Here is a 22,178-nt window from a genome sequence, read left to right as displayed (position 1 = left end):
ACCAATCTATCAAAAACACCCTTCGACGAAGTTGCTTCTACCAACCTTATGGCTGCCTAGGATAGAAGCTAGGAATGTCACATTTTTGCTATTTCCTATCCAAAAATAGTTGACATGCCTAACAAAATTAATCCTTTGATATGATTAAATGTTCTTTAAAAGAGTTACTACATTCAAATTTTTAAATAAGTTAATTTTAAATTCAACAATGATAAATGGCATAGTTTATTGATAATATCGAATTAGTGATTCATTGGCTGTGCTTATAACCTGTGTTCCTGCAAGCTGTATTTAGGAGGCCCAATTAAGATTCGATCTGGTTATAGCCTTCACTACTGTTTCCTTTTTTTTAATTTTTTTAAGGGGTGGGTTTAAATTGACTGCTTATTGTTTACTATTCACGTTTTGAAGGTTAAAAGCATGAAGATGATAGATTAACAATGGCGAGCTTTGTCTCACAATTGAAGGTATAAGTTTAAGGGTCCATGGACGAATAACGTTACCCTTTCAGCTTTCTCATCCAGGATTTAGAACAGAGATGGACATATAAACACGGATAAATGGGTCGCCAACAGTTTTAAAAACAGACCCTAATATGAGCTGAGCTCATTCCAAAAGGGAAAAATTCATTACAATAAACCACACTGCTCAAATTTAACTCTGCTTATATATCTCACCTATGAAGGGAGATTTCTGCCTATATCCACTCTTTTTCCTTGGTCAGATTTGTTTCACAAGCGTCTGGCAACCGTTTCGTATAAATCACGGGGCCAATTCTGATGCATATTATTTGCAAGGAAGGTTGCAATCTGCAAACGCCAAGATATGCTTATTACACACCCATCATAAACTACAATAATTTCTCCTTCATCGAGAAACAGCAGAATTGAGCACCCACTGCTCATAATGGAAACATTAAGTGAGATCGCTAGTTTAAAATACCAGCTTACCTTCGCTCTCATAGCGCAAAGTGATCCATCTGTATCAGTCACATTTTCCAAACAAGTTAGAGCTACCTTTAGCAGGTCCGGCACACAAGCTTGGACATGAGGAGATAAATTTTCAAACGCGTTAGAGGTAACATCAGGTGCTCGTGGATCCAATGGAAGGAATGGAAGTTTGGCAACTTCCCTTACAGCATCAAGATACTGCCCTAGTCTTGTCAATTTGTGGATAGACAGTATTGCCTCAAGCTGTCTCAATACAGTTTGTTGCTCCAAAACATGTTCCCTCTCTTGGAGACTGCACAATTAATCCAAGTTGCCATAAGGTCAGAAGCAAGAAGAAAGATAAAACAGTACAAGCATAAGATATACAGGACTAAAACAACTGAAAAAAAGTCGCTGAAATATCTCAACCATGCAAAGAACACATGGTATGTGTCACAACTCACAGGAAAAGATAAAATTTCCAATGGCAATTTAAATTTGTTTTTGAAAGAAAGAAAAATAGCCTTAGCTAAATTTAAAATGAATGTATAAATTACTAACTATGGAAGCACTGCCATTTCCCCACATATTTTGATACTATATATTTTCCAAATTTACCAGCGAATGGGTAAATCATTAACAACTAAATTAGCAAATAGAAATAAGGCACACATGTTTAGTAATTAACGTGCAGACAGCATAAGACTCTAATAATTGGAGCTTAATCTATTTCTTTTGGGGTTAATTACTCACAATCTTAGCACACTGGATGGCAGGCAAGAAAGAGAAAAAGGAAGTTAAACAGCTTCTACAAGCATTTATCACAAATTAGGACAACACAAACTAAAATACCAACCAAATTTTGACATCAGATATACGCAGCCAAATTTTAATAAAGAACAAGCGGATGCATGGAATTGGACAACCTGACTTCAGGATAATATTTGAAAGTCTCCAAGATCTCATTGCCAGAATGAATGAGGCCAGCAGTTCGACTCTCGCCATCCAATCTACCACACGATAGGGCACAAATTGCTTCAGATAGGCACTTATTTATTGTATCCAATGCCATTGAAAATGCCCCAACTCTCTTCTGAATTTCTATAGACTGAATTTGGACAAAGAATTATAGAAAAGAAGAAAAAACAACATACGGTTAGATGCAAAACCTACAAAGATGCAATATTAGATCAACACCAAATAAATTAATATCTGAGGATACAAGAGGGGACATAAGATGTACAGATGATATGTTGAGGACAAAAAGGTGAATAGCAAAACCCAAAAAAGAAATAAAATGGGGGCAACAATATAAGAGAGGGATCTGCATGACTACTGCAAGTACCAAGGACAATGAATGTTTGGAATTGTCAATACTTACCAAAATTTCAGCATCAATTAAAACAAAGCTTGCACTTTCCTATGTGATACCAAAAACAAAAACATTGAAGAAGCAAAGAAAGAGAGAGTAAATTACTTTCTCGTACAGCCCAGCATCTTGACAATGGCGGGCAGCTTCAAGCAGAAACTGTTGTCTTGCTTTATGATCAGTCAAGAATCTTCCCAATTCACCTTCCTCTCCTGCACCTCTTGAACCAAGTAAAAGATAAATCCCACCATCTCGTAAGAATAGCTCAGTAAAAAGCTGCTTCAGCATCAAGTGCCTTTGCCTTTGCTGATCCACATTACCTCTCCCAGTCCATGATACCTGTCCACCACCTACTGCAGCAGCAGCTTGTGCATAATATTCTAGTGCCATTTGAAGGTTACCAAGCCTTATATACATAGAGCCATACTGCCTAATAATGCTGGATGCTTCTGCATAAGCATCCATCATCCCCAGTTTTTTTCCAGCACCAGCACCAGCACCTTCATAAAGGACCCCATTGTCTGCTAACACGATTGCTATGTGTGCAGCATCAATGTTATATCCTTCATCTCCTGTTTCTTTAGACAAGTATGAAACAGCCGGTAGTAACTGGATACTTAAAAGCAAGACATACGGGTATACCAGAGGGTCCTTTCCACTCTTTGTGTAATATGATGGCTCAAATTTGTTTAGGTAAGCTTGCAAATCATCCAGACTGTATGGTACTAAACCCTCATTCAGAATAACAGATGAGGTTCCACCAGGTAAGTCCCGTACTGCTGACAATATGAACCACAGGAAATCCTCTATGGTACTGAAAAGTGATGGTAAATCTCTGAGGAGACGGTCAACTTGCCTGCGAGAACCGGATATGATAGCATAGAGCAATAACTTTTTCTTGTCATACGCAGCTCGACCAACCCGATCACCCATTCTAAACATTTTTTCACACTCTTCTGCAGCAGCAACTGCAATGTCAGCTGGAACCATGCCTCCACTGTTAATCCACTCTGTAAGCTGTTAAAACAGAAGTACTGAGTAATGTCGATTGTCAAGTAGGATGAATTAAACAGTAAACAGTATGTACCAGTGGTGCAAACTGGTGAGAAGCACGGGATGATTGGGCAACTTGTCTTGCTTCATCATAATACCCAGTCCTCAAGCAAAAATAAATCTGTTACACAAAATGAAGGGATTCTTAGTGAAACTTAGTCATTTGGGAAGAGAAACGAGGATGAATATAAATGTATAAAACTTAGAGGGGAAAAAGAAATTTGAGAATGAAAGCATTATCATCATCAGTTTATACTCATTTGCTCTTTTAAATGGTGCCCCTCTTCCATACAACCAAATAATGAAAGAATTAACACCTCAAGGCACAGTAAAAGCATCCCCATGATATCTCTCAACTATATAAAAGATACCTTGAACAAAAGAGTACACGAGTCCTTTTAACAAAGACAAGGAAAACCAAATGAAAGACAAACTTATATAATTGAAAACCCTGCTCCATTATTCATTTAACTAAATTGATCCATCCAGCAACTTAGTCTAAAAGACTAATAGTCACAAGTCTATAGATTCCAGATATCATAAAAATACAGAGACAGTACATTTAAGATATCTACTTCAAAACCTGCAAAACTACAGATATCACATGCCAAAACAAACATAAAGAAAACAAATTTTTGACATAATCATTGAAATAACAACCAAATACTATCTAATACTGACGTGACAAATTCTATTGTTCAAGCTCACAACTGTCTGAAACTTGTGAGTTGCATAAGTAGTTCGACATTAGACTCTAATGCAATTTGAAAAATAACATTAAAATAATCAATGACAAGTTAGAAACCAGATACCTTACTTCTCATATAGATGATGAGGGATTTGACTGTAAATAAAATAAGTAAATTTAAAAGAAAAAAACCTGCTGCCAAGTGGTATCAACAGGAGGTTGCCTTCGAGCATCACCTGCGTCAAAATCCAGAATTCCATAATCCCTCAAACGAATCTGGATAGACAAAGAAAACAAGAATTTTTAAATAAAGAAGATTAAAGTAACAGTTAAACAGGTGATTTGAAGCCAAATAGCAACAGCAGACCCGAAGAAAGGCATGAACTCTATGCAAATTCCCAACAGCTCCACCAAGAGCAGCCTACATTGAGGTGAAAAAATGAATATCAGCACTGGAGAATTAATACCAGTTTTACAAATGAAACTCGTTATAAAGCAACATCGAAGACTACAATCCATCAGTGGAAGCAAAAGTCATTTGGAGAAGCAACAATGAACAAGGAACAACGGGAACAACAGCAGAAACATTTAACAAAAGAGTTGCTAACACTAAAAATTACAACCAAGAATGATTTCTGCATTTTATTTAACAGCAGAATAATAAATGATAATAGAGAATATTGTTACTTGTGCAGGATGGCTTTGTACTGTATCCATAATGTATTTCTCATGTCCCCATTCCAGGTGACGCCTCGCACCAATTACTAATGACATCTTTCTTGAAACACTTCGTTGCATTGTTGAATCCTCACCCATTAGTGTCTGCCAAAATATTTAGTTCATCAATGATGGTTTATCTGACAGCAAGTAGCATGATAACACTACTATGTATTATTACCTGAATAAGATGCCACATTTTCTGCATGTTAACTGATTTGCCACTAGATGCTTCAGTGCCCAAACTCTCATATGCAGCCTTAAAAGCCGTTGCAGGCTACATAATATGTATATGATGATCTTGAGCAAATAATAATAAAATTATAACAAAACAAAAGGATTGAATTAAAAAAATTTAGTCCAAATGTTTATCACTGCAGGAAAGGTTTCAGAGGAAAATGAGAAAGATGGTATCACTTGACTGGCATGTTTAATAACCACATAATACATGTGCATGCACGCACACACACGCACACATACAGCATATTACTCTTACAGAAAACAAACAAACAAATTTCAAGTAGACATTCCAGTGCTTTATGATTTTGGAAGATGGCACAAATCGATTTTTATAACTTGAAAGGAAAGACAATCATCCTTACTTTAAACGGTAAGCCTTGTTGTCTTGCATTGTTCAGATTTCTTACAACTTCAGCATATACTGACACTTTTTTCTCAACAACTGGCTTGTTAGCTAAAGGTAAAAGCTCCATGCCAGAGGGACCTGATGAAACCTGAGGACTAGAAGCCATGGAAACTATTTGACCTGAACGAGCACCAGTAATGCTTTTATCAAGCATGTTAGTCTTGGGTAACGTTGAAATCCGGCTCAGGCTCTGTAAAAAGTCTCGTTTTTCGTTCTGCCAGTCTTCCTGCAGGGCATGAGACACTACCAATCAATCATGTAAAAACAGAAAATCTACAGACCGTCTTAGTCATCTTCAATTTGTTAATAGTTATGTGCAACATTTCAAAAAAAAAATTATCAGGTCTTTCGGTACTAGAAGAACTACTTGATTAGCAAGAAACCCATGGAGAAACTGTTTCCGCTTATAAGTTGCAAAAAGCACTCAAGACAACTTATATTGAACAATATAAAGGATAAAAATCCCATAAGGGAAAAATACTGCAGCAAAGTACTACTCCTTTACCCTCAAAAGTGGGTAACACTAACCTCCAACACTTTCATCATATAATCATTAAAACTTCTGAGGTTATCCTTCTGAGCTTCTTGGATGGCTGAAACCATTGCAATTTCATGAACCTGAGATTAAAACATTGCACAAACAATGATCTATCAATCACCTTCAAAATTAAGCAGCAAAAGTCTATATTAAAGAGGGCTGATTCATTAAAAAATAGTCAAGGCCAGGATAATAGCACAATCAAATGTGAAAAAGGACTTGCTCCAAAAACATTAGCACCACTCAAGACTCCTTACTCAAAGTTCTTTTATGATGATCATATAAAAAAGATTATCAGACGGAACATGCGAATAATTGTAACAGGGCAAAAGACATAACAGCACTGTACCTATGCACAATTTATCCCCTGTAATTTCACCCACCAAAAACTCAACTCAAGTACCTTCATTACCAGGTTCATAATTAGTTTATATAATACATCTCATTTTAATCTTTTAGAAAATCAAGCTTCCTTTCACCAAGCACCAAGTAATGAATGAAAATCTATAATTATGACAACTACCCTCCTTTAAGATCAACTCTAGAGGTGATGAGAGATTAATAGAAAGACACCAAAATGCAAGAACAAAACGCATAAGTAGAATAGCCAAGCCATCTTGGATCATATCAGAAACCAAACATATACACAACTATATAAACAATAACTACAGTAGGGCCCAAACAAGTTACAAGAACAAGAAATATTATTGACCACCTGACATGACTTTGCAGGAAAAGAAGAACTATACTTTTTTTTGTTTCATTGGATTAAAGAGAATAAAACCCTGGGAAAGGCAGGAACTGGAGTTCGAACCCCAACCCTGCAGGAATTCCACCCCCTAATGGGGATAAGTTCAAAGATCAATTTTGCACGCAAAAGAACATTCAAATGTGCAACCAGTTTAACTAATTCCGTGCTTTCTCTCCTTGTTTTATTCACAGTAAGCTTAACAGTCAAATTGCAATAATTTGCTCATTTTTGCAGCAATTGCTTAGTTAATAGCAATAATTTGGAATTTACTACATACTCTAACCCAAAAAAAATGTGATTAGCCAGAGAATGTAGCGGCGATCGGCGATCGGCGATTGGCGATTACAAATTAAAAAGAAATTCATAAGTATTCAATCTGAAGAGCAAACACTACCTGCTGCAGATACTCCTCAACACTTGTTGCTTCAGCAGGGAAAACATCCTCGAATGTTGTCTTCAGAAAAGATGATCAGTGAGAGGAAAAAATGGTTTGTGAGATTAAAATAAAAGAGAATATAGAACTATGAAAACAAAACAAGAACTTCAAAGCAAGATACAAAACCAAAATTGTGACACAATCAATATCAAAGCTCTCCAAAGTTGATGATCATACTTAGTGATGCATGCATTTTATGGACCAAACTAGCATTTAAACAGTAAAAATACAAAAAGGTGGAATCCAATCTCACTTAATAATGCCAGAGAAAATTTGAGAAAATAATGTCCTTATTTTGACATATTACTACAAATTTATACCCCCTATAAATATGACAAAGCAAAACAGGTAGCAATTGTACAAAAGATTTAACAAAGTCCTTGAGTTTGAAGCCACAGAATCTGAGTTATCTATAAATAAAAAAAATGAATATAAGAGATATTTACCTTCAATTCAAACGACTTCAGATCACGTGTAAGCTGCTCAGCATTAATTCCCTCACGTGCAAGTAGCCTTCAAATGCAAAAAAAAAAACAATCTAAATATTCCACAGGAAAAACAAAAAATCTTGGAGAACTAAACAAATGTTAACCCTTCAAATAGTTGCTTAAAGCCCAAGTTTGCAATATAAGGTTCCAAGCTAACACATTCCTCTTACTTTCACAGCTAGCAATCAGTTCGTTTAACTGACAGTGATTATGAGAATCACAACAACCAGTAAAGTCATTGAAATTATAAAATTACCTTGTGGCAGCAATAGATCGAGAAGGAGCCTCAGTTCTTAAGGTTTTTGCCTTGAGCTTCTTCGAGAGTGCTTCTAATTGATCTAAGTTTCTCTGAATAAATATAATTGATGAACCCAAAGTCAATGAAAACCAGATGCATGGATCTATTTACTAATAAATTTCCTTTTTCAAACAATAATCTCAGCTGAGATGCAAAGCAACTGAAGCTTCATTCAGTTAAAGAAACTAAAGACAAAATTTTGAGCATTTGATTTTCAATTTCTTTATACCAACAAATAGGTTTTTAATACTAACACTGCTTTTCCAAAAAAAAAAGGTTTTCCATACTAATATCTAACAATAACTCAACGGTTCTTAAAATACAGAAACTTCTACAAAATATACTGCTATAATTAATTGACAATATCAAGGATATAGTCAATTCATTTCATATCATCAATTTAATAACTAATAACAGTAATACCAATAAATAAACCAATATTTACAAATATATCAAGATCCTGAAACAATAGATATATGGGTAAATACATTGAATATTGTGGATATCATAATCCATGACTCCAAGCAACTGAAACATGCAAAACCAGATGGCCTAGTTTGGGGTGAACTTTCCATCTTCTATTCTTATTATAACAAAATGGATGAACAAATTCAAAGCTAAATTTCATAGCACTTCTCTTGTTGTGTGTACCCAAGTTTTTTGGCCAAAATGTCTATAAGCTATTTCTTCCCCTCCAGTATATATTTCCAAAAACCAATTTTCTGGTGAAGAAAATGAGTCCCCATCAATGACTAAAAGAATATTAAGTCATTTCTTATCCTCCAATCAGTTTAGTTTTGAAAGCAATAAACAGATCTTGACTAAGACAGGGTTTTCTATTTAGCTAAATTTCTCTCATCTAAAACATTAACAGATATTTAAGTTCAAAGTCTTGATTTTTCATACTTTTATTTATTTCCGCAGCACATAAACACAGCATTAAAAGAATTAATGATATAAACCACATTAGCTGAATTAATCTCCACAAGGAGACATTTATATCATTGGGCCTTGCAGTAGGAAATACATGAGAACACATTGGTTCCTTTGCCTATGGTGAGCATTCTGAATCATTACACAAAAGCTGAGAGACAAACCAGATTACTAGTGGGCTAACATTTAGCAAAGCTTTTTGTTCTCTATTCCTTGAACAATGAAAGATCATAAAACCCAAAAAGATTCGTAACTTCATGTTATTCTAATGCATTTTCTCACAACCAGACAATAAGGACAGAGGAAACCTTAATTAGACTCAATTAAACAAAGGTCCTTTTCATTTTAACTTACACCATAAAGAAAATGAAAAGTTGACGTGTTTAACAGTCTTTTCCTGTTTCAAAGCTACCAAAATCCAAATAAAGCATTGAATTGATTATGAAAAATTTCATCTTCCTTCCTCAGATAAGTATTTCTCCTTCCCAGGCAACTGAATGAAGCATTAAGAGTTACATTCATCCAGTCAAGTATGAAAGATAGAACTATGTTCTCCACTCATAAAAGGAGAAAATGTTTCTGAACTATCTAAAAGAACTACTCAAAGATCAGACTATCAAATACCAGCTTGAAGTTTCTTTCCTCAGATTACTTTCCTCAAACCATCTAAACCTCGAAATAAAGATTTTAGAACTCATTGCTTCAACCTCACTACTGTTGCTTCAATTCCTTTAGCACCAAACTTATCTTTTGCTTTTCCTTCCCTACATTTTCTAACATGAACTCATGATTTCTTTTCCTTGCTTACCTTTTTTTCAGCGAGCGACAAAAGCACTATGAAATGTAAATAAATGAGAATAGAAGCAGCTTGAAAATGAATGAGGCTTAAGAAAATATCACAAAATTTCCATTTCACAAATATATATATATGAACCATAGAAGACTTTCTACACTTGAATATTTTTCTAATTTCATTACTTTTCCTTCGTTTTCTAGGCATCCAAACATAGCAAAAAGCTAAAGCAATCAACATTTTCCCGTTTAACCGTCATAATAAAATCCTAATTATTTTCGTTCTTCCAACGTTTTTCTCGATTTTTAAAAAGTTGAGAATTTGAATTATCTTTTCTGCAACATTTTTCTTTTTTACAGGAGAAGAAGGAGAAAGTGAAGAGAGGACCTGAAGAGGAGGAAACTGAGCAGAAGGAGCGGCTTGCTCGAGAAGCTTGGAGGAAGAGTGGAGAAGATCGGTCCAGCTGCTCATGTCTTGCTCACTCGCCATCACTCCCCTTAGTCCTTTGGGATTGTGATGAGAGGGAAAAAATGGGTTTTAGCCTTTTATGCTAAAGCCCTAATTTTTAAAAACGGTCATACAGCTTTCCCTTATTATCGAGGGAGCAGCAGCAGGGGCAGCCAGCTACCCCACTCGGCTTGGCCTACGGACCATTAGGGCTTGGGCTCCGCTCTCGTTCTTGTATTAAAAAATTCATTAAAATAAAAACCATTGCTGTTTTAAAAGCAAGTTTAAATTGTATAAATTTATTGACATTTTTGTTGATGTTTAGCGTAGTAGATTAGTTTGTCTTAAACTTGGTTTAGATTTCTTTTTTACTATTATTTATAACTTAAGATTATTAAATTCAAAAGATCATAGAGCTCTCTTCATTTCTTCCTTCTCAATACTCTATTTAAAAATCTCCAAATTAATTTTAACTTATTTTTTTATTAACGTAAAACAAATTTATTCTTTACTTATATCAAAATATGATCAAATATTTTTTCAATCAAATAACCAAATATATTTAGTACTAAAAACTTATTTGGTTTTAACTTTTTTAATTTAAAAACTATTATCAAACAATTATAAAAAATAATAATTTTTAAAATGAAACTAACGCCGTTTGACAATACCTCTCTCAAGTTTTCAAAAAATATCCTCTCTCTCGATCCATCTCCCTCTCTTTTATCTCACTCCCTTTGCAAATCACTATTCTCCAACACAAATCGTGACCTTCCTTTTTCTACAAGATTACTAAAAAACAAAAATTCAACAACAAAATAGTAAAAATTGATATTGTTTATTCTTATAAAAGTTAAAAGAAAAGAATACTTAAAATTCAAAACCGTATTTAGATAATATTTAAAATTTTTTTATTAAAAATAATTTTAATATCAAATACATTTTTTATTAGAGAATTTAAACATTATAGTCCAATTATTTGCTAGATGAATAAAAATTTAATATTATTATTATTATATAAAATTTAAGAGCTATTTCATTTTTATATAAAATTTTTATTTTAATATCTAAAATAATATATAAATTTAAAATTTTAATATATTAAGTGATTGAAGATTACATAAATAATTAATTTTACAAATGAAATAAAGAAAACAAGCACTAACCCAATTAAATAGCTAGGGATTCACCTTGTCTAATTCTTTTGACGGCAGGCCTATCCATAAAACAAAACCAATTAAATAACAGAAAGCATAGCAAAAATTAATTACAAAACCAATTAAATAGCAGAAAGTAAAGCAACAATTAATTTAAAAAAAATAATGAAATAAAGAAATTGATTATATTTTTTTTATTTATTTGTGTTTGTGTAAAACAAAACACCTGACAGGCAGAGGTAAGTGTAATCTTTGCCCATCTGCCAGACATCGAAGGCCCAAAAGCAAAAGAATAAAGGTTGATCGGTTGGGGAGGAAGAGAAATGACGAGGGCGACTCAAATCTTACGCGAAGGCCGCAAAGCTCTGGAGGATTTCAACTTGCTTAAAGTCCTGCAATCTGAAATATCCCACGAACTCTCCTCCAATTCTTTTCAGGTTCTTTTATTTTTCTTTGTCTTTTTCCTTTCTCATTTATAGACATAAATCTCACCGTCTAAATTTGACGACTGATTCAGTTATTAATGGATTTAGGACTTGTTTGTTCTATGAACTCACTGGGAATGCAATGGTTAATCATCAATTTGATTATTCCCTTGGTTTTTCTTTTTTTCGTTTATTGAAGAGGTGTTTACTAGAAACCGAAGAGGTCTGTTGCTTTGTTCACTGATTTTTAGACTATAGACCTTATGATTGAGAGTGGGTTTATCATGAAATTTAAGATTACTTAACTAAATGGGCTTTTCTTAAAATGCATGTTTCTTTTATGTAGTATACTAATTGTGATAGTATTAATGTTACATTGTTGTCATTCTTTTTCATTTTTAAAAAAATTATGATTTTGCTCTCTACCGTTGCTTTTGCTTTTTTTTTTTTTTAGCACATTTAAAGAAGTAAAACACAAATAGCAAATGAATGGCTGGCAAAAACAACCAAGTAGAGCCTCATCTATCTTCTGGTGCATTCAATTTTAATACTTGGAAATACAATGGACCCAAATGATTTTGCAGAATCTGATTTTACTCTCATCATTTAGTTGTCAGTCAAGACATTATATGACTTTGAATAAAAGGAAGCACACTTATATTGTTCAAATTTCTCACACTGCAGTGGGGATAGCTCATTTGTTTTGATGATAGTTTATAGGCCATCTTGAAGTTTAAACATCTTAAAAACTTATGTCCAGCAGTTATAGCATTATTAATTTGGGAGAAATGGGTGTGTTATATATTGAATCAGGATATCAAAAGCGGCTCTCTAGGAGATTTTGTACTGGACTGGAATTCAGCGCAGTCACATGATGTTGTTTTGCGGAGAAAAAGTGAGTCTGGTGAAGAGGTTGCTGTTTCAGCCTTGTTGGGCCAGGAGACACGTGATAGCGAGGGTAAATTTCCAAGGGAAGTTTTGATGAAGGTTTGTGTAAGAAAGCCTGGCTTGAGTTCTATGTTGCAGTTTGATTGTGGAGTTTCTGAGAAAGATGTTCATAGATCTGACTTTAACATCCATAGTGCCTATTATCTTCAATCGTCAACCATTCCTAATTCTTCAATCTACCGAGGCCCCTCATTCAGGTGAAAATTTTGCTGTTGGTATTACTCTTACCAAATTCTATCTGCTCTAAAGAGTGCTGCTTATTGTTCAATAATGATTGTTTTTCTTATATTCCTTTATTTCATAAATGTTCGGTCAATGTCTATGATTTTATGGGTTACTCGCCATAACAGAAGTGGATAAGTGGATGTGTTGTGTTTAAGATCATTCCAGAATTTAAAACTACATCTAAGTGTATGTGCACATGTGCATGTGTTGTGTGTTTCATGTGTGTTGTCTCACCTTCCCCCTTTCTTGTTGCCGTTATTTAGGCTGTTATGCTGGATAGAGTATTTGATTGAGATGAGGATTGATGTGTAACTAAAAAACCAACTAATTTATGATGAAGAGTAGGTAGAAGTCGTAGGTTAAATTAACCAATGAAAATGAAATTTTTAGCTTTCCTTAATTTTCTATGGATAAACTCATTGATTCCAGCGAGGCCAATCACATTTTGAAATTTGTCCATTTTTTTTGGGCGATGAGATCTCCTTGTTCACAACGGGTGAGTGTGTTATAGCATGAATTTCTCAAATGGTTGTTATTTATTCCCAATGTTTTTAGTTTGTACAATTAGTTGATCACATAATTTGCAAGCTTGTTAATTTTCAAAAAAAAAAAATTGCAAGCTTGCTTTATCAACATCAGAATAATCACGTTCTGGTATTCATGGTCATTATAGATCATTATCAATCTTACTTTCTCTTCAATTTTTGCCTGTAGCTCTTTGGACCCTCAATTACAAGATGCATTCAAGGAATATCTTCTAGCCAGGGGAATTGGAGAAAACTTGACCAACTTCCTCCTCCTCACTCTACATAAGAAAGAGCAAGGTCAATATGTGAACTGGTTACAGATTCTTGAATCATTTGTAGCAAAAGACGAGTGAGATAGATTATTATAGACTGTAGGTTGAAGTTATACATGCTTCCACATTTTTGCATCACTGATGCTCTCTTATGTTTAAGTGGAAAAAGCATATTGATCGAGTAATTTAAAGAATCATTATCAGATTTTACCCATCGTCATTGATGATGTTCTTTCAAAACTTTTTGAACAGTTTTTGCGCCATTCTTTATTACCCTAACATTAGGCAGTGGGGTTTGGCTCTCCATTACAATTTTTGTCCAATTTTTTGTAAAGTACCTAACATCATTGTCTATATATATACGGTTATGTTAAAACACACATGAATGATCAGTAATGATTGATGTATCTTGTAGAAGGTTCTTCTAGTAAGGAGAGAGGTAGTGTTGCAGCATGTAGAGTGAGAAGAGAAGAAGATTAGAGCAGTCTTTGAAGTCAAAAGTGCTCTTGTGATAGGAGGTGACGGATAAAAATTAAGGAAAAGGTACCGAAAGTGTAATGGCAGAGCACGGTGGGAAATAGAGTGGAAAGGACGAAGTCAAGGAGAGTATTTGGGAAGAGCTTAAAAGAGAGCTGTTTAGAGAGAATACCTTGGAGCGAGAGTCTATTAAATTTTTCTTAACGAATTGTCAAGGTTCCTATATGTGTAAAGTAGAAGTATCTGGCTCAAAAGTGTTTATTGGACCAAATGGAAAGAACACGTTCAAGGAGAACACATTCATTATAGGAATAGTGCGTTGTGTTGGCCCACTACTTATATTGGGTAGTGGGTAGACATTTTCGTTTAATCGCATGTTGGGGCTCAATCACACTTAATAATGTGTTAGATTTCTTGAAAGCGGGATACAAAATCAAGCTTTTTAAAACATCTCAATAGTAAAACCAACTGGTGAGCCCGATTATTTGTTCCTGATTACTTTTACTGTTAATCATATGATATTATTGTTCTACATTTTTTCTTATTCTATCAAACAACTCTTAAACAAATAATAAATTAATCAAAAATTCATATTTTGCCTCCTAAATATATAAGAATTCTTGATGATAGAAGTTCTCGTGCATAACTAATAAAGTAAAACAAAGTAATTTAGAGAGCAACAGTTATTATACGCAGAGTCTTTTTTTTTATAATTGGAGAAAGAGGGATTTCAATTTTACTTTTTTTGTAGAGAAATATGTATCAATCAATGAACTAAATGCTCGGATGCTGTTATATGCATAGTTACTTGTGCTTGTTTCAGGTATCACTGTTCAAGGTGTCATATTGTTTTGCTAGTTAAATATTTTTCTAAAAAATTAGCTAAGAGTAATGCACTTTCTTGTGCATGGTACTGCTTTCCTAGGTCGCAATTTTTTTATTTTTGTTGCGTTTATCTGTTTGTCGCTCCATGCATGAAATTTTTTTTTTAATTCAAACATCAATAAACTTTCCATGCATAAAGTCAAGTGATGAGAATAAACTCGTTGAAAAAATTAAAGATTTAAAAAGAGAAGTGAATGAAATTCAAAACTGAAAAAGAATTAAAATACTAAGCCTAGAAGGAAAATAGATCTTTGCCTTTCAAAAATTAAGCCTTTCTCTTCTTCTTTTTTTTTTCATGTGCAACCCTTGTTCTTTTTCCATAGCTCTCCTTTTTTGTTTTTTTTTTTAAGTTTTTTTATCTCTTTTTCTCCTTTTGTTTCCAACCATTACTTTTCATGCTTGCACCATCTTATAAAATATTTTATGCATATCTCTGCATTCAATATGAAAATGACTAATTGTACGGTGATAGACACTATGCTTTGAGTTAGTCTTTTCTTCTGTTTTTGGTAGTCATGAAACGTAAGGCAAATTCACATGTCTATCTCTTATCTATTCGTGAGTAAATACTCTCAATGTATCTAGTAGGATTGAGAATGGTGACAAAAAATCAATCTTTTCATCTTGTCTTCTTTTTAGATTTTCTTATCTAGGAGGCAAAGTAGGTTGAGGACTTCTTCTTTCATTATCTCCTTAAATTGCATTTATTGTTGGGGTATTTCTACTCTCAAAATGACTACCTTCTCTTTACTTAAGAATTGTATTGTTAGTTTTTTGTGTCACTTCAATCAAAACAATGAAGATGGGAAGAGATAAATTTTCTAAATGTACCATATACTCATTGAACATACTTTGGATGCAAATTTTCTTTAGCTCTTTCTTATCATAGGAATTTTGTATATCTATTATTTGTTCTTTGAACTGTTGGATGTATTCTTTAAGATTTTCTTCAACTTTTGGTTTCCAAAGTCAACATAAGTAACTTTCTCTTAAGTAAAGAAAAACTTCTCTCCAAACCTCTTATACATTTGACTCCAATATTGCACAAAACCAAAAGTAGGACTTAGAGAACTACTTTAACTTCAAATCATCGTCCAATCCCGTTACTCTAAAGGTCTCTACAAACTTGATGACATGTTTTCGAGCATCCCTATTATGGCCATTAAATTGTTTAAACTTAAGGCTGGTATAGTTATTAAGATACGACTCAATAGTTACATTGGCAAGATAGGGCAACTTAAGATTAAACTCTAAAAAGTTGAGGCTTTTGTTCTTATGGTCAAATAGCTTATTGAGCTCCTCTTTTGTCACAAGGCCTTGAGTGGTAGTTGACAGCATTAAGTTGCACAGGTTGAGCTTGAGAGGTTATCTCCATTAAGGCGCACTAGTTGAGCTTGAGCTTGAGAGATCTTGGACAGTAAGTCACACTAGTTGAGCTTGAGAGATTGTGGCGATAGAAGATACAAGTTGGGCGATTGTCTTTTTCATCTGCTTGTTATCCTTCAACATTTGTATATCTTGGGAAGCTTGGAGCATTTTCATGAGGTATTGGATAAAGATGAGAACATGCGTTTCTTGATTGTTAGGAGAACTCTCTATATATTCTAATAGTGCAACTTTTCAATGACTTTTACTTAACAATCACTCTTTCCTAATGGAGTCCCCAAAATACAAAGTCTTTTTCTAGTAAGAAAAGATGTAAAATTACAACAAGTAAAGCGAGAAGCGCTAGAGGCTTAAGTGCTCTTATCGCAAGAGAAAGATACAAATTAGAGAAAAGATAAAGAAAGTGTAATGGTGAAGCACAATGGAGAATAAGATGTAAAGAGTGAAGTAAATGAGAAAAAGAATTTAGGAAGAGCTTTTTAGAGAAAATATCTTAGAGTGAGAGTTTGTTAAGGTTTTCCTCCTTGATGGATTGCGAAAGCTCTTATATGTACCAAGTAAAACTATTTTCTTAAAAGTGATTGGTTAGAAAATATTTATTGGGTGTCATGGGAAGAAGACATTTAGCGAAAATATATTCATCATGAAAAAAGCACATTAGCCCATTACAAATATTGGGTAATGGGTGGACATTTTGATTTAATCACATAGTGGAGTTTAATGGCATTTAACAATATGTCACGTGTTTCTTGAGAATGATGGAAAAGGTAAAGCATTTTTATTTCAAGAATATATTAAAAGGAAAACCTCCTAACTGCTGCTATATTTGAATCATCAAGTTAAGCTCTTTAAAACATTTCAATAGTGAAACTAATCTGTAAATCCTATCCCTTGTTTCGAACTATCCACATGATATAATTGTTCTATGCTTGTTCTTATTCGGTATAAACAACTTTTAAATAAATAATAATGTAAACCAAAATCAAAGATATATATCCCAACGTAGTAGGTGAAAATGTGATAAATGAACCTAAATCTTTTGTACTTCTTGGTTACAAGGAAAGTAGTACATTGAAAGCAGAACAATTGAGTGGTTATCTTTTAAAATTTGCCTGTGCCAACAAAAGTCTTGCTTATTACAATTATTGTCATTTTGTTTTCACTATTTTCTTTTAAAACATGGTTATGATTCAAAATTTTAATAGTAGAAATAATCTAAGAGTATGTGATATATATTCATAATCTTGATGAGAATATATATATATATATATATATTCAAAAAAAATATGCTTAAAAGATTAAGTGGGTGGCATGTCGGAAAAAATAATAATCTTCTATTATCAACCATTTTTTTTAGATTTGATTGTTAATGATTTTACTACATACTTTTTACTATTTACCTGTTTTTTTCTATTATTTTTCATTGTTTACTTTTTACTTTTCATTCATCTTTTACACCCAATAAAAAAATTCTTAATATGTCTTAAGATTATTTTTAAAGATTATATTGAACATTTTGATAGAGTAAAAAACGGGTGGAGAACATTGAAATAAATAACTAATAGAATTGCTTGCAATCCTTTCCTATGGTAATAAAATGTTGAAAATATTTATTAGATTCTTACTTTATATATTGTTCATGAAAATTTAAATTGTATATGTGGTATTAGAGAGTTGTCATTTGTCTTATTTAAGTTAATTTTAAGAAAAATTAATAAATTATATAGACATGTAACAACATTTTAATTTTATTTGTGAAGTTTAAAAACTCTATTTTCAATGTATATAGATAAATTTTATACTTCTTAGATATTTATGAAAGGCAAGACTTAAATAATTTTTAAAAAAATAGTCAAATTCGTGAAGTACCTTATTAAAAATGATGAAATAAAACTAAAATTAAGAAATTAAACTAATAAATTTAAAAGTTACATAAATGAAGTAATAAGAAATACAAAATGAATACATTATATAAATAGACATTTGAATGAAAATGTCGATAATATTTCAACTAAGTTGAAGTAAGCTACAACTAGCAACAGTGGTGGACCTACCTTATAATTAGTGGTGTCACATGACTGAATCTTTGCTTGTCCCCAAGCAAAAAGGAAGAACTAAAAACAAAACAACTAGCTAGAGATGCAATTTACCAAAGCATGAATTTTTCTTATTTTTTTCTCAAAAATTATCTCACAATTTTAACTCAAGATGAAACATAGATAATGATTAAATTATGCTCAATTCAATTGCAAGTTCATTCTCAAATGGATTTCACAATATTTATACGTGTGTGACTGATCTTTTTACAAAGAATATCATACAATCCAGAAAAGATTATGCCAATGCAAAATTCTAGTTGCTAAGTGCTAGAATTTTATAAGTTTGCTTTTCATCTCTCTCTCCACTAATGTAGACTAACACTTATTCAAAGATCAACAGGTCTTTATTAAGCTCATAATGTAAGGCTAGGGTTTAGGCTTGATAAAAGATATAATGTGACTCAATATCACCCTAAGCACATAATTATTTTAGGACCTATAGAACTTTATTTTCCCATTTTCATCAATTTTTTTCTTTTTGTTCAACACTTCTTCTTTCTCTCTTCTTTTTTGTTATCACAATTCCATACCCTGAAACTTATTTCTTTTTTATTGTGGGTAGTGGGGTGAATTCTAACAATTTTTTCAATTTTTTTTAGCAACTCCACCTTTTTCAACATTTAACTCAATATATATTTCCTAAAACAATATACATGCTTAGGAGTGAGAATTGCAAAATTGGAATTTTGTTTTAAAGTTAAGCTTATTATCATGTGGTTAAGCAAAGAAAAAGAAAATTAAGCTCAAAGGGGTATACTAAGGATAAAAGTTTAACAAGGTTAGCTTGAAAGGATCAAACGGTCCGAAGATGACCTAAATCATATCCCATCCTAAGTGTTATCTAGAATTTCATCTCAATAGAAAATCAAACAAATTCTAAAATCCTTGACTTCACTATACTTTTTATCAACATAAACTTCCTCCAAATTACATGATAATTCTAAGTAAAAGATTTAGTGTACAAATTATTGGAAATCACATTCTACAATGAAACTAACAAAAGAATATCACAGTCACTCAATTCATGTCTATATCAAACCAAGAATCAAAATAGCAAGATAATCAAAATATCATCCTAGGATTGGTAATGTCATGGCATAGGCAATTTTCTTCTTAAGCATTCCTAAAATAAATCCTAAAAACAAAAAATAATTACGAAAATAAACTAACCTAAAAACATCACAAAAACTAATAACAATAAAACCCTTCCCCACACTTAAATTGCACATTGTCCTCAATGTGGAAAGCTTAAAAAAAAATTAAACTCTCTTATCAATTGTAACGGTGCCTTGAAAGCTCTAATTTTCTTTCTCTTCATCTTTATGCTTTCCCAACATGCATGCACAATAAAACAAGCTAGGAAGAGGTTGTAACTACTTATTTACATAGAAAAACAAAAAGTAACTAAAATAACAAATAAATCTAAAAAGATATAACTTGGGTTGCCTCCCAAGAAGTGCTTCTTTATAGTCACTAGTTTAACTTTGGTTGAGGTCTTCATTCACCCTTTAAGGAGGTTGGAGTTTGTATGGAAAAAGCTTAAGGTGTGAAAGTAGTCTCCTCTTAAGATGAGGTTATAATGGCTTTAACTTAAGATTTGGTGCTTGCTCAACTTAAAGTGCTGGAATGAGATAATTTTTACCCAAGTTCTCAAATTGAATTCTTCTTAAATAATGCACTTTTGGTATAACCTTCAAAACATGTGTAACATTTGTGAGTTTTTCATTCTAGTCCGTTATTGTTGCATCTTGAACCAAACAAGCTTTAAGGAGTTTCTTTGAATTTTTCATATCAACAGCCTCTTTTGATAACTTATCAATTGTATCTAGAAAAGGAATGGGAGGCACATATGGCTTGACTTGTGGTGGTGTAGATACTTCCTCTTCTTGCTTAATTTCTTCATCTTAAACTTGCTTGTTAGAAGTATTCTCTTGATATACTTTATCTCCATCATTTATCACATCCTGGCCATTTACCTCATCTAGATGTTTACCATATTCTTTTCTTTTAGGATGAGATTCAATGTCCTTTGGTAAAGTTTTTGAGGCATATTGTTGATGTAATTAATAAGTCAGCCCAATTGAGTCTCAAGATTTCGAATTGATTTTGCTTGACTTTGAATGATGGCATCATTTTTTGTCATGAATTGCATCAACATATCCTCTAAAGTTAGCTTCTTCTCAAGAATAAGGGCTCTAACTTGTGACTGGAAATCATGCTGTGATGAATATGTAAGACCCTAATCATTACTCCATAAAAAATTTGGGTGATTCCACCATGAGTTATGACTGTTGGAGTACGAATTGTTTTGCTGCCCATTGAAGCTTCCATCAAATTGCATTGATTCATATTAGGTTGGACAACAATCACTTGAATACTTATCTCCACAAAGCTCACATGCGACAAAAGGACTTTGAAAAACATTAACACCTCAAGTGTCAATTTTTTGAAACAAAGCATCTATTTAGGCGATCAAAGCACTGATAGCTAATTCATAATCACTAGCAACCCTCCTAGGCACAAATTGTACAGATGGCCATTGATAGTTATAAGAATTCATCACCTCAACCAAAAGTACCTAAAAATAAAAAAATTGAATTGAGACTAAATTTGCTTGGTATTAGTATTAGTAAAAATTCTAGAAAACAATTTCTCAACAACGGCGCCAAAAGCTTGTCAATTAAAATTCTACTACGCAAGTATACGTATCGAATAGATAGTATATAAGTTAGCAAAGTATCAATCCCATAGAGAATTGATCTAAAATTTTACCAAGTATTAAAATTAGAACAATTTAATCTTATCCAACCAATCAATATTTAATAACTAAATTAATTAACTAAACATAATTATTCCAAGTAATAATAACTTAAGTAAAAATCCAATCAAATAAGCCTAGGATTACAATATCTCTCACATTTCATCTAAATCTTATCTCTCTTTCTTAACTTATTTTAATAGGTTGAATTGCTAATCTAAAGTCCTCAATTATTTATAAGGGTCACTTGACTCGTCTTATAAAAATATCTATTTTAATCAAAACACTATATCTCTATTTGAATTGAAATTAAAATAAACTCATTAAGTTCAGGCTATAATCTGGCTACATATAGCCTATATGTATATCCCTATCCTATACGTAAATCAATTTATATGATCATATGTTATCCCAATTTTAGTCTACACTAAACTCCTTTTCCCAAGTTTGTTTAAGTTCCTAAATCAATTTAATTAGTGGCTAAGCAATTAAAAACGTTAAAAACAAATTGGAATAAACAATTCAATTTCATTGAAAATAAGCATGAAAGAGATTAAAAATTCAGATTACTTGTGAGTTCAATTGCAATTATAGAAAAATAGTTTAGTTCATAATATCTAATAAAAACTTCATCCAAAGAAAGTTAGCCATTAATTCAAGTAAAAGACACAAAAGTAGAGAGAGAAAACTAATAATTGAAGTTTTGTGATCTTGATTCTCCTTCAAACTCTATTGTTTTCTTGCTTTGTTTTTGGCTCTTTTTCTCCAGAGAAATTGTTTGTTGTCTTCTCCCAAAAACCTCTAAAAAAAGCTCCTTAAATAACCTTCAAAAGCCCTAGCTTCCAAAATCCTGTAAGCTTGTTATTTTTGAAAACTATGTTGAGCGTCGAGGCTTTCAAAGGTTCTATCTCAATTTTGTTCTTCTGGTGCAAT

The 22,178-nt window shown here is 32.7% G+C and overlaps 2 protein-coding genes across 2 annotated transcripts; one reads left to right on the top strand and one right to left on the bottom strand.

The window, feature by feature from the left end:
- Nucleotides 1-427: 427 nt before the first annotated feature.
- On the bottom strand, nucleotides 428-10,210 carry LOC18598904 (nuclear pore complex protein NUP93A-like). Its single transcript, XM_007028636.3, has 15 exons — nucleotides 10,027-10,210; nucleotides 7,872-7,963; nucleotides 7,574-7,640; nucleotides 7,086-7,145; nucleotides 5,931-6,020; nucleotides 5,359-5,628; nucleotides 4,938-5,033; nucleotides 4,727-4,861; nucleotides 4,407-4,460; nucleotides 4,232-4,315; nucleotides 3,386-3,472; nucleotides 2,407-3,315; nucleotides 1,856-2,037; nucleotides 951-1,242; nucleotides 428-809 (listed from the first exon to the last, which is right to left on the bottom strand). Exons 1-15 carry the CDS (start codon nucleotides 10,126-10,128, stop codon nucleotides 732-734), a joined length of 2,598 nt encoding a protein of 865 aa, XP_007028698.3. The 5' UTR covers nucleotides 10,129-10,210; the 3' UTR covers nucleotides 428-731.
- A 1,242-nt stretch (nucleotides 10,211-11,452) lies between these two features.
- Nucleotides 11,453-13,860, top strand: LOC18598905 (Mitochondrial glycoprotein family protein). Its single transcript, XM_007028638.3, has 3 exons — nucleotides 11,453-11,680; nucleotides 12,482-12,813; nucleotides 13,556-13,860. Exons 1-3 carry the CDS (start codon nucleotides 11,567-11,569, stop codon nucleotides 13,719-13,721), a joined length of 612 nt encoding a protein of 203 aa, XP_007028700.3. The 5' UTR covers nucleotides 11,453-11,566; the 3' UTR covers nucleotides 13,722-13,860.
- Nucleotides 13,861-22,178: the final 8,318 nt, after the last annotated feature.

Source organism: Theobroma cacao, chromosome 5, assembly GCF_053813885.1.
Source record: "Theobroma cacao isolate CCN51 chromosome 5, ASM5381388v1, whole genome shotgun sequence".
NCBI lineage: Eukaryota > Viridiplantae > Streptophyta > Magnoliopsida > Malvales > Malvaceae > Theobroma > Theobroma cacao.
This window is presented reverse-complemented; position numbering and strand designations above follow the sequence as displayed.